Source organism: Ochotona curzoniae, unplaced genomic scaffold (genome assembly GCF_017591425.1).
Source record: "Ochotona curzoniae isolate NIBS_2020 unplaced genomic scaffold, NIBS_Ocur_1.0 scaffold_3835, whole genome shotgun sequence".
Classification (NCBI taxonomy): Eukaryota; Metazoa; Chordata; class Mammalia; order Lagomorpha; family Ochotonidae; genus Ochotona; species Ochotona curzoniae.
This window is the reverse complement of record NW_024467114.1, coordinates 29,675,913-29,688,597: the sequence shown is the minus strand read 5'-3', so window position 1 is coordinate 29,688,597 and position 12,685 is coordinate 29,675,913. Positions and strand designations below refer to the sequence as shown.

At 51.2% G+C, this 12,685-nt stretch overlaps 1 protein-coding gene across 3 annotated transcripts in view; it reads right to left on the bottom strand.

Annotated features, from left to right (window-relative positions):
• The window catches only part of CDCA7L (cell division cycle associated 7 like), a 31,961-nt gene extending 27,670 nt beyond the window's left edge, over nt 1–4,291 (bottom strand). For all 3 annotated transcript variants that reach the window (XM_040964542.1, XM_040964543.1, XM_040964544.1), the window contains exon 1: nt 4,183–4,291. In XM_040964542.1, coding sequence (XP_040820476.1) covers nt 4,183–4,206 — 24 coding nt within the window. In that variant the 5' untranslated portion in view covers nt 4,207–4,291. The remainder of the gene's footprint in view (nt 1–4,182) is intronic.
• Between the last annotated feature and the right edge of the window lie 8,394 nt (nt 4,292–12,685).

Genomic DNA, 12,685 nt, shown 5'->3' with positions numbered 1-12,685 from the left:
TACCTGAGAATGTGCCACGCACCCAGTGGCAAGAGCCAGGCAGCTAGCTCCTTGCTCAGACACTACCCTGAGCCAATGGGCTGATTTCATTGTACTTGTAAAGTGCAGCCAGAACTGCCCCCAAACCCAACCCCATTCCACTTCCCAGAGAAAAGCATCACGGCATCCTAGCATAGCACAGCACAGTATAGCTCTGAAAAGGAAGCCACGCTTTTCCTTCCTTGGAGAATGGGGTGGCTGGGAAGATCCTCTCCCCAGCTGCAAACCCAAGAGTGTCCCCACGGGACAAAAAGGGAGCCAAATGGGCTCAGACAATTTGTTTAAAAGGCAAAATGACTGCAGAGTAATCCTCTGGTGAGCCGCAGGGAGACAGAACAGTGATTTCTGCATCTCTCGGAGCAGGTGCAACTCCCTGAACATCTCCTGGTCCGCAGGTATAGACTGGGAGCACAGCACCAGCTCTCCATGTGGACCACAACCCAGGCCCCCTACACCGCTGAGCCACTACCGCATGGCAAGATTGCCCTACTGCACACCAGCACCCACTACTGTGGAAGATAACTTTTTTTTTTAATGTAATAAATTCCACAACACTTCACCCAGAATGGTCCTGTTTCAAGGCATTCAGAAACCACTGCTTTTCAGGAACAACAAGACAATAAAATGGCTTCATGAGTGTTTGCTGACCTCCACGCACACCATCCCACAGCAATTCCTCTGCCATGCACAAAGTCTTGGTCTTTTATAACACAGAACTAACTTTGCCTCCTACATGAAGACTGCAGACGGTGACTCACACGAGTGAGTGTTCCTGAGCCCAGGAAAGGGTCCAAGACTAGTTAAAAGGATACGCGGCCCAGAGAGGCAGCCTATTGGCTAAAGGCCTTGCCTTGCTTGCACCGGGATCCCATATGGACACCGGTTCGTATCCCAGATGCTCCACTTCCCTCCCAGCTCCCTACTTGTGGCCTGGGAAAGCAGTCAAGAATGGCCTAAAGCCTTGGGATTCTGTACCCATATGTGAGACCTGGAAGAAGCTCCTGGCTCCCGGCTTCGGATCAGCTCAGCTCCGGCCATTGAGGCCATTTGGGGAGTGAACCAGCAGATGGAAGATCTTTCTTTCTGTTTCTCCTTCTCTCTGTAAATCTGAGTTTCCAATAAAAAATACATCTTTTTTAAAAAATAATATGCCAGCCTACCTTTAAGCAAATGGCTTTGCTAAGCTTTTTTACTCTTTCCTAACTTTTAAATGTGCATCTGTATAAAAGGCAGAGAAATCTTCACTCATACCCCACCACCCCCACCAAGGGTCTGCCAAAACCAAGGGCTGGGCTAGACCAAAGCCAGGAGCCTCCCTAACGACCACCTGCTGCCTCGCAGAGCACAGAGCAGCAGGCATCCGGGATGGGAAAAGCAGCCACTGACGAGGCACTCAGCGACATGGGTGTCCCACGTCCCAAGCCCCTCATCTTATGAGCCACGTGATCTCTTATGTCCTACGGACAGCCCTAATGCGGTCAGAAGTGCTATGACACCTGCCGCCTCCCCTTCCTCCCCTGCCCCATCACCGAGCATTCACCTCTGCTGTGGGCTGAGACAGTGAGACGTACAAACGACCACAATCAAACAGCCTTTTAAAAAGACACTGCTATGGGAATGGTACATCCTTCCAAGACACCACCAAAGACACTCGCGGGTACAATTTGTATCTGTGAGCTCAGTATCAGAGCATCCCCCGTGACCCCTCCACAGCAGGTTCCAGGCACATTCTTTACAACACTGAGCAAGCGGGCCAGAGGAGCCCATGGCGCACAGGGACCTCCCCAGCCCCCAGCGTCCCGGCTGGGCAGCAAGGGCAGGCTCATGCTCCAGCTTCACACATTCAAGCTCCCTGGCTGAACCCTTCCCTGGATCAGGTGTGACTTCCGCTCACCAACACAAAAGCACAAACACCCAGCAAGCCCAGCCCAGCCCAGCCCAGCCCAGCCCAGCCCAGCCCAGCCCAGCGAGGACTCCAGCCTGTGGATCAGGGAGGCCTCACTGGCCCTACAGGATACACTGGGCACGGGGTAGGGAGGGGAGGGTTCAGATCTCAGAAAAGCAAGGATCCTAAAGTTCAGGTGCAGATCCGCTTCTCTCCTTGGGACCCATGTGCTCTGGCTAACCTCAGGCCTAAGTCGCTTTCCAGGAATCTCATCTATTCTATCTACTGCATGTCCAACTGAGGTCAAAACCCAGGGACCACGGGGCTGAGCTGCACATACTATGCAGGGAAGAGGCTGGCATGCATGACGGGGCAGCATCCATGAAGCGTGGGTGCCAGAATGTAACACACCTTGCTGGGCCCGACAGGTTCACTGAATACCCTACCCCGCGGTCACCTGCCCCGTGTGCTGAAGCACTTGCAATTAATTTCAGGAGACTGTAATCTACTCACAATTAAGTTCTGGTGAACAAGAACACCCCCCCGGGAACGCTATCACACATCTTCATGTGTGCTGCCAACTAACAAAAAACAAAAACAAACCCGCAAGGTAGGGGGAAGCCCGGCCCATCCTACATGGAGCAGCAACTGGCCTAACTGGTGCAGAATGGATTGGATATAATCTGTGGATCACCCCCACATGGTAAGTAGCTTCCACAGGTTCAATCACTCAAAGACAAGCCTGGTGGTTTGAGACATGGAGGTGCAGCCTCTAGAACATTCTGAGGCTCCTAACAGGAAAGGCTAAGAACTCCATGGCAGAAGGAGTTCCCAGAGTGACACAGTTGTGGGTGGTGACACCCCATCCATCCTCACCCCCAGCTCAACCCTGCTTCTAGAGGTGGGGGGTCTTTACCTCCAAGATGCCTAGAAGGCTATTACACAGGAAAGTCCAGAGCAAAGGACAGAAAATGAGCCAGAGGGTGCCAGCCCCGAGCCAGAGGGTGCCAGCCCCTTGTCGGCGAGGGCGGCTGGTACAGTTCCCCTGGCTCCCAGGACATTCCGGCAATGGAGAAAGTTCCAAAAACACTTTCTCACCTTCACCACACATCTCTCTTTTTGCCAAGACTTTCACCTGTCATAACCGACCCAAGGCTAGGTTTAGGGGCAGCTGGGTAGGAACTTGCTGCCACAGTCAGGCAAGGCAACAGTCTGTGGGCAGGTGGGGTGCCCCGCGAGGTGGAGATGCCAGCGGAAGTCAGGATGAAGTGGGAACTCCAAAGGCCCTGAAAACAACGCCCCAAATTGGGCTTCCCACAAGCAGCTGTGCGGCTGCTTTCTTCCTTTTTCGAAGTTTTTTTTAAACATGTTACTGCTCACCTTCGGATTTAAAAAAAAAAAAAAGGTTCGTTGGGAGTTTTAGTTTAACTTAAGGACACACAGAAAAAATCTTGTGGGGGGGGTACCTTAAGTCGCTCTCACAGTCTCATGCTCAGGACGCCTGAGGCCACTGCTAAGCGCCTGTTAATGAGTTTTAAAAACCCACTTAGGCCCACAATGCCTATCTGGGGATCTTGCTGAGAGCTCAGATTTGGGGATCTCTCAGCTTCTGGGTTTTGTTGCTTGGTTTTTCTTTTTTAGAGGGGGTTGTTTGTTTTTCACACTTGGGCCTCAATGACGCTGCCATTTCCAAGGCCTCGCAGTTTCCTGAAAAACTTATTTAAATAAAGGTTGCTGCGCAAATCCAAACCTCTTGAAGTCTGTTATCTCAAAACTTTTTTTTTTTCAAACAAAAATGAACTTTTGCTAAACTTCTTTATCTCTATGCCAGTCCCCGAAGGAAGGAAAGTGGAGAGAAGGCGGGGGGGGGGGGACGCGCCACACACTGTCCCCCGTCTCGCGGACGCCGCCTCCCCCGCCTTACCCCTCCCCCGTCCGTACCTCCCGGGAAACGCTGGCACACCTGGCGCCCAAGGCCACAGCCGCCCACCCCCACCCCCTCACCCCCGCCCCAGGGCACCCTCCGGGGACGCTGCAGAGCCCGGGGCGCGCAGTCGCGCTTTCTCAGGTGGCACCGCTCGCCCCGGAGGCGCACACCTGCAGGGCGCGCCCCCCACTCGGGCGCAGGCTGGCAGCCAGCCCAGCCCAGCCGCCGAGACCCGAAGGGCCACGTTTCCAGCCCCCAGGCTAGAGGCGGAAGCCTCCTCGCCGGGCGCGCACGGGGCACGGGGCGACGCGGCCAACGGCGGGACCCTCACCTGAGAGCGAGTCGCCACGTCCATGCTTCCTAAACGGGACGCCAGTCGCCTCCTAGCACGCGGCCACGCGGGAGCCTGGCTCAGCCACGGGCCCCGGCGCTCGGCGAACGCCCCCGCGGCCCCGCTGCCCGACGGGCGGAGCTGGGGCGGGCCCAGGGGAGGGGCGCACTGGGAGACGGGGGCGCGGGGGAGCGCGCCGCGCGCCGCCCACTCGGCGCTGCCTTGCCGGGGCTTGCAGCCGGGGGCCTCGGCCTCGGCTCCGCGCGCGGCGGGCTCGGCGTCGCAGGTGGCGCGAGTGCGGCTGCCTGGAGGCGCGGTCAAGGGCGGCGGCCCGGACAGCGGCGGCCGCCTCTCCCCCTGCAGCCGAGGCGGGGAGTGGAGCGGTCCAGCCGGCTTTCGCGCGGGAGAAATGAAGAGAGGGGGCAGGCCCCGTGCTCCAGCGGGCACCGCCGGCTCAGCGCGCCAACTCGCGGGGTGGATACCAACTTGGGCCGTGGTCCCCGGGCAAGATCTGGGTCTCCGAACACCCGGAGAGAATTTTAGGGCGGCCTCGGAGCTAGTTTCTTTGGTTTGGTTCAGTTGTAAAGGGGCGGGGTCCCGCGCTTCCCAGCACTTTGTTTAAAGGGGCATCCCCGGTTCCTGGGGGAGCGCTTAGGAAGCCTCCTCTGGCCTGAAACTCCAGAGATGGCCACTGCCCCGAGTATCTTGGTCCCTTTGTGTCACACCAGGCCTCCGCCGACGGGCAACAGTTCTAGAGGTCAGGAATGTTGAGTAATTGCATGAGAATTGAATAACAGAACCCCTACCCCGGGGGGCGGGGAGGGAGTTAGTCCTGGGAACACAGAAGCCAACAGAAAATAGGCCCCAGAAAATTCGCGGTCTGGGAGCCCGTTAGATAGAAGCGTACTAAACCAGGGCAGTAATAAATGATGCATGGGAGAGCTGGCAAGTGGATAATTCCTATTAATCTGGTAATTCGTGCAATTAGTATTTATAAATTATACTTGTAATTAATTAAAATGAGCAGTGTAATCATGCAGAAACCTGTTTGGGACCAATAGATGGATGCTGTGAGGACAAAAGGTCAGGGAGAGGAGAGGCAGAGGAGACTTTTATAACCAAGAAGGTAGCAGGGTTTGGGCAGAAAAAAGGGACCAGTGGGTTGGTGCCGCCCCATCTCCCCGTGGGACTGTTTTTCAGACCTGAAGGCTCGTCTAGCAACACTGTTACTACTCCCAGGGGGCCAGACCATCCCAAAGAGGTAATGGTACAAGCTGCAAGGAACCAGTTTGAGGCTGATGCATACTGCAAAAACAGGAAGGGCATGCCCCTCGCTCTTCCGTGGCCCAGACCCTACCCTAATCCTGACTGTAGTGAAGCCTTAGCAAACCGCTTTGGGGTGAGGCATCTTTCCCAGCCACTGTTGCTTCCCACTGCCTCCTTCACTAGTCGTTGGCGCTCTCCTGGGCATCTCCCTCCCAATGCTGCTGGTAACTTAGAGCAATGATCCTCTTGCAGCACCTGATGACTTGGATAGGACAAAGCAAGCTAAGGGTGGGGGAAGGATACCTGGTGAACGCAGGCTGAGGTTACTAAGCAACGCAAGCGGGTACCTACACTTAGGAGATCCTGCTCTGCAGAAGCCTAGCAGGCCTGAAGTCTAAGTTAATAGGAACAGAGGAAAATGTGTGATTGTAAGCTAAGGAGTCCAAGGTCAGGAAATAACACACCTAGGACGCGAGTGGGAGGAATGGGAGGTAGGATCACAGGATGTGCTTTTCTTAAAGGACCCTGTTCAAACGCCCAAATCAGAACCTCTGAGTGAGTGGTTTCTTGCTGAGAAAGACCCCTCCCCACTGCTTTCCTGGGAGTCTTGTCTCCGCTCTCTTTCAGAAAGCTCTTCTGTTGCGGGCTAAGCGGGAGGTCTCTCTGGCTGAGCAGCCATCCCTGTTCTCTTCAATAAAAGCTTGTTTAAAAAGCACTTTCTTGGTTCGTCCATCTGCTTCCTACTTCAGCATGGATACAGTGAGATTCCAGGGTCACTTCCAGTTGGAGCTATCCCATCTCACGGCTCACGCTCAGCAGGTGGAGAAAGTGGGGAAAGTGGGAAGTGAAGCGGTCCCAAGATTATAGTGGGATTACGAAACCTATCAGAAACCTGTTTAAACCCTTGGTGGTGGGTTTGCAGTGGAAGGGGTGAGGGGCATGGCAGCTGGAGAGCATCATCTCTGTGGAAGGAGTCAGTGGAATCGGCACTGAAGAGCCAACACGCCGGGGTGATTGTTCTTCCTTAGTACAGAACACAGCTCTCCGTGGGCCAGACCCCGAGGGGAGGACGGACCGAAAACACAGTCAGATTTAAGACAGCCACTTTCGATTTTGTTAGCTTGCCTTCAGATGCACTCTCTCCTTTAAGGAAACAGGTTCTTTCAGAAAGATACTGTGAGATCCCTGCCCTCAATAAGTGACAGAAGCAGATGGAAAAAGTGGGAGCCACTGAACTATTACAGACCTAACCCACTTTCCACCTTTCCTTTGACTGCTGGGAAGCAGCAACTGATTTTTTTTTTTTTTTTAGGTGATAATTTCTTCCCCATGAACCTAGTGCTCTTATTTGCACTTTTTTTTTTCATAGACGGTTCTATCAAACCTTTTTTCCCCCCAAGATTTATTTACTTTTTGTTATTTGAAAGGCAGAGTTAGAAGGAGAGAGAGATCTTCCATTTGCTGGTTCACTCCCCAAATGTTCACAATGGCCAGAGCTGAGCTGAGTCAAAATCACGAGCATCTTTCGGGTCTCCCACACCAGTGCGGGGGGCCCAAGCACCTGGGCCATCCTCTGCTGCTTTCCCAGGCACATCAGCAGGGAGCTGGATGAGAAGTGGAATAGTTGGCACTCAAACCAGCACCCATATGGGATGTCTGGGCTCCAAGCAGAGGATTTGCATGCCACAGCACCCAAAAGGGGGTGCTTTTGAAAAGAGGAATATAAAATTAGTCGGTCAAATGACACGGAGCACCTGCACCAACCTAGCCTAACTTTTTTTTTTCTTTTTTTTTTTTTTTTTTTTTTTGAGAAATGGACTTCTTGCTGGTCCTTCCTGCACTGCAAATTTGCTGCAAATGTTGAGTTTAAAATACTAGTCCTATTTTAAAGAAGACACAGAGAGGACTGGTCAAAGCTGAAAAAGATATTTTTAGACTAACAGTCCAGTAAACATAACAGCTTTTAGCATGCTCACACTGTAGGCAGGGGCACTGGCTGCAGGAAACACTCATCGGTAACTACACCAGGGTAAGTAAGAGGAGACAGGGCAAAGCTGCTCACTTACAATGTATCACTGGCAGTTTGCAATGATCTTAGCAGGGAGCTTGTAAAAATTACTACAGGCCTATGACTCCACCCAGTCTGGACCTTTGGACTGACACATCAATAACCGCTGGCTTACTCCTCAAATGGCTACAGGGGCCCTGGGGTCCTGGCTAGAAGCCACAAGTCCAGGCCCATCTGGGCCTACCCTGTGGGTAGCAGAGACCCAAGTACTTGTTGGCCACCTGCTGCTTTCCCAGGTGCATTAGCACGGAGCTAATCAGAAGGGGAATCAGCCAGAACGGGAACCAGTGCTCATACAGGATGCCAGGGACACCAGCAGGGGGCTTTACCTGCTGCAGCACCACAGCTCAAAATCTTCAACAGCAACCTGGAAGCTGTGGTTGCCTAACGAATCCTATGCACTTGAAGGCTGTTGAGTCATTGGTGAGTCCACAGTAGCGGGTTCTGCTGTCAAACTTCACTTCCACTCCGTGTGGGGGGAATCCCTAGTGTAAGCCCGGTGGATTCTGACTTCACAATGGTCGTTGCTAGGGTTACCAAGGTGTGAGTCCTGAATTTCAACTCCACAGAGCAAGATGGAGTGGCCCTCGCTGGAAGGAACTAACATTTTGCAATAGAGTAAAGGGAAGACAGCTTTGCCAAATTCCTTCAAGAAGCCTCTGTCTAGAAATGTACATTTGCTTGCTTCTGAGACCAATAAAACCTTGATCCACAGTACCTTAAACAAGATAAGAAATTTATAATTGAACACGAAATGAGTGGCAAGCAAGCTATTGCAAAAATATGCCTCCCAGCACTTTGGACTCACCTAAATTAAAAAAAAAAGAAGGCAGCAACACCAGGTGCAAGATCGTCCCTGACCTTGGAGCTGGTAGTAAAGTGAAGGTGAGGGAAAGCTGTACAAACAAAGCTTGTTAGACCAACGCTTCTCATCTTCCCCCGCTCCGCTAGCCACCCAGCCCAAGCCTTTCTGCCTTATCACACAGGTCACGACTCCCCACTCCTTGTTCAGTATAAATCTCCATTTCTCTAGCAAGGTTCTCCAGCCACATAAACATCAACATCGTGCTTTTCTTCTGTTCGCCTGCTTTCTGGTTCATCCACAGGACAACACCCAACTGAATTTTCATGAGCGAACTCCAAAACGCAGACTTCAAAATATAATAAACCTTCACGACTTGAGCTATGGTCAGCAGTCTCAGTGATTCACTCACCCTGATTCGATCTTAGGCAATCAGGATAATAGAAAAATCCAGGCCATTTTTTTTTTCAAAGCAGAAATGTAAAACTTCTGTAGATAATTGGCACTAGAAATAGGAGCGTTGGGAAGGAATATTCTTTTTCCGACAAAATGCCTCTCCAACCCCTCTGTCTTGTGCTCTTTCCCTCCATTCGCTTGATGAAAGCAACAGCTCACACACACATGCACACACACACACACACATGCACGCTTCAGTGTCACAGAGTGGTCGGCAGCTGTTTAAAAATGGAAGAAAGGGCCACTGTTTTAGCATAGAGGGTAAAGTGGCCCCTTGCAACGCAAGCATGCCATGTGGTTGCCATGTCTCAGATGCTTCACTTACAATTCTGTGTCCTCTTAATGGTATGAGAAAGCAACAGAGACTGGCCCAGTGTTTGGGTCCCTGCACCTATGCGGGAGAGTCAAATGAAACTCCTGGCTCTTAGCTTCAGCCTGGCTCAGCCATCTGGTAGTGAAGTTTTTCTAACTCTGGCTTTCAAATAAATGAGTAAATCTTTTCTTAAAAAATGAAAAAAAAAAAACACAGCACTTTCCATAGGACTTGATGAATCAGCATTTGATCTTTGACTATTCATTATCTCAACATTCAGGCCTTTTTGGAGACCCTTCTTACTCCAGGGTAACACTCACATGGTGCTAATAAAACCCATTGAGGTTGAAACACTTCGTGAAAAACTTAGCATTCCACTAATTAAGGGTGTTGCCAACACTAGCCACACCCAGGACAACACCCGGCTGGGTTCCTAATAACGTCACGCGGATGTGAGGGCGATCTGGCTGCGACATCTGTCACCCCATGGATCGCCAGGGTTGATTCGGCTGATCTGGCTGGCTAGGCAGATGTCCGCTTCCTCCCTCACCGCTCCAGGTGCGTCCCTCCCGAAGCGGTGCGCTCGGTCGAAGAGGACAATCATCCCCACTAGAAGAGGACCGGTCTTCCAATCAAGGGTATACCAGCAGCTGCGCTCCCCTGCTAGAACCTCCAAACAAGCTCTCATGGTCCTAATGATGTCAGGTGTTGGGCAAAACTTGATCGTTTCAAAGCATGCTTGTTGTAGGAATGCAAATAAGGGTCTCTAGTCCTAGGAGTTTTTTTTTTATTATTAAATTTAAAAATATTTAGTTGCTTATTTGAGAAGTAGAATTATGAGACAAAGGGAAAAACATAGAGCGAGTGATTGGTGATCCATTAGTTGACTCCCCAGATGGCCACAACAGCCAAGGTTTGACTGAAGCCAAGAACCAGATGTGAGTGGCAGGGGCCCAGGTACATGGGTCATCTGCTGCTGCTTTCCCAGGCACAGTAACAGGGAGCTACACCGTAACTGGAACAGCTGGGTTTGAACCACCACTCCTACAGGGTGCTGGCATCCCAGGCAGTGGTTTAACCCATTGCGCCACAATGCCAGCCCCAACCTGAGTTTGAAATTAGGTCTAGGAGGGCCCAACATGGTAACCCAGTGGCTAAAATCCTGGCCTTATATGCACCAGGATCCTATATGGGCACTGATTTGTGTCCCAGCGGCCCCACTTCCTTCCAGCTCCCTGCTTGTGGCCTGGGAGGGCAGTTGAGGATGGCCCAAAGCCTTGGCACCCTGCATCTGCATGGGAGACCTGGAAGAAGATCAAGGCTCCTGGCTCCTGGCTTTGCATCAGCTCAGCTCCAGTCGTTGTGGCCGCTTGGGGAGTGAATCAGTGGATGAAGATCTTCATCTCTCTCTCTCTCTTCCTCTCTGTATGTTTGCCTTTCCAATAAAAATAAATAAGACTTTTTTTTTTTTAAAATAGGCTTATGAGGCCCAAGAAGAAGCAGAGAATCCTGCCTCCCTTGCAAGGGTCTTTGACACTGTATGGAGTGGATTGCCATCAACTCATGATATCTAGATACCACGAAGCTGAGTAGCATGACCGCAGTCAGAGCGCCCCTAGCAGAAGGGAAAAGCTGCAAATAAAAGGCAGAGCAGGAGTGCCTGTGTCTCAGTCAGTTGAGATTTCCTTCCAAGTGTTGAGCAGCTGTGACCAGGCTCAGGAGAAGCAGGGCAGATGTGAGCTAAGTTGGAAACCGAGCCACTCATTGTAGCCCTCTGGAACAAGAATCACACACACACACACACACACACACACACACACACACACACACACACACACACACACACACACACACACACACACACACACACACACACACACACACACACACACACACACGGGCAAGACTTTTGCACCACCCACTGCTTGGCCAAAGGGGCCCTCCCCACATAGGGCACCAGCAGGATGTTGTCTGCATACAAGAGTGTGCAAGAAGTGGAGGAAGAGGGACTCTGCCTATCTGCCCAGAAGACTTCCCAGCCCACGGAGGGCAGCCCGAGCTTCCCTAAACTCAAAGAGCTCAGCAGTTCCCACCAGGAACCTCAGGCAACGATGGCCAGCAGAGGCAAATCCACACATTTGCTGAGCAACACCAGAACTATGTGTTTGGTCCTAAACGCTAGCTGACGCCCCTTGACCCCACTGACCACAGCCAGTAAGAGTAAGTGTAGGGAAACTCCCCATAGGTCCTCCCCTAGCTACCCGACTGATACTCAGCGAAAACTTATTTAAGACACAGCTCCTTCCATAGGCTGAGGGATTAATAAACATCCCTATTGGAATTGGCCCTAGGGATGCAACTAAATGTACAAGTCATCTTTTCACCAGAGAAGATAGATCTTAAGGTGGCTGCTAAGCAGGCATGCCCTCGCCAAGTTGCACTTACAACTGTTTCCAGAAGAAATCCTATGAGAGGTTAAGGCTAGAAGAATGGACCACAGAAAGGTCTAGAAAGGCTAAGACCACTGATACAGCCTAGTGGAAAATTTCCTTGGGCACATAGCTCCAGGTTTAAAATAGTATTTCCTAAAAGGGCATATAAGGAAATGCATAAAATCTCAGATACAAGGGGGCTAATACTTCAGTGTAGTAAAAATATATCTTTCTTAAAATTCCCTTAAAATGAAGCCTCTGATACCTCGATTGAGTGTCGGTTCATTTGACACCACCAGTTCCATATCATGTCTTATGTTGCCAATGCAAAAATCAGGGCCAGAGAACATCATTTTGTGCAGGACTTAGAGCCATAAATCAAACAGCAGAACATAGCACATCCCAGAGTGTCAAGTCCCTAGATCTTGCTAACCACCCTGGCTGGGATTTTTGCTGGCTCAGCCTTGATTTGAAGGATCCTGATGACTATTGATCTCTGTGTGAGTCCTGAGTGCCACCTGCTGCTGCTTGGGGCAGGATGACCCAGAAACTAATGGAAACCAACAGTACTGTGGGATGGTAAGTCCTCCCAGGATCTTAAAGTGTCCCACCATCCTTAGGGAAGCTCTGGAAAAAGATCTCAGAGGACTGCAACTAAGTGAGAGCATTTTACTGCCTTGTGTTTTGATTGACAGGCAAACAAAAGAAGCCTGAAATCAAAACATAATCCTGACCCTACATTTCATAGCAGAGTAAAGATGAAAAGTTTTAAAGAGAAAGGCACACATTTCTAGACTGACTGCAAAATATTTCGGTATCCACTATCTACAAGGAACAAAGACTCACTCTAGGATGGCATAAGACGTTGGGAACCTGGGGCTGGTTGAGTTCTACCATATCTGGATTCTCAATTCTGAATTATTTGAGACAGACACACACAGAGACAGGAGGAATGGCACAGGGAGAGAGAAGGATAAGAGACAGCCCCAATCCTTTGGTTTACTCCTCAAATGCCCAAAAGAGCCAGCAAGGAGCCAGAGCTAAAGAACAAAGCCAGGGCTGGGCCACGGCTGAGCCCAAGTCAGAGCTGAGGTGCAGCTCACCCGCACGTGTGCCAGGAACTCATTTGCTTGGACCATCACCACTCTTTCACTGGGAGAGACCAC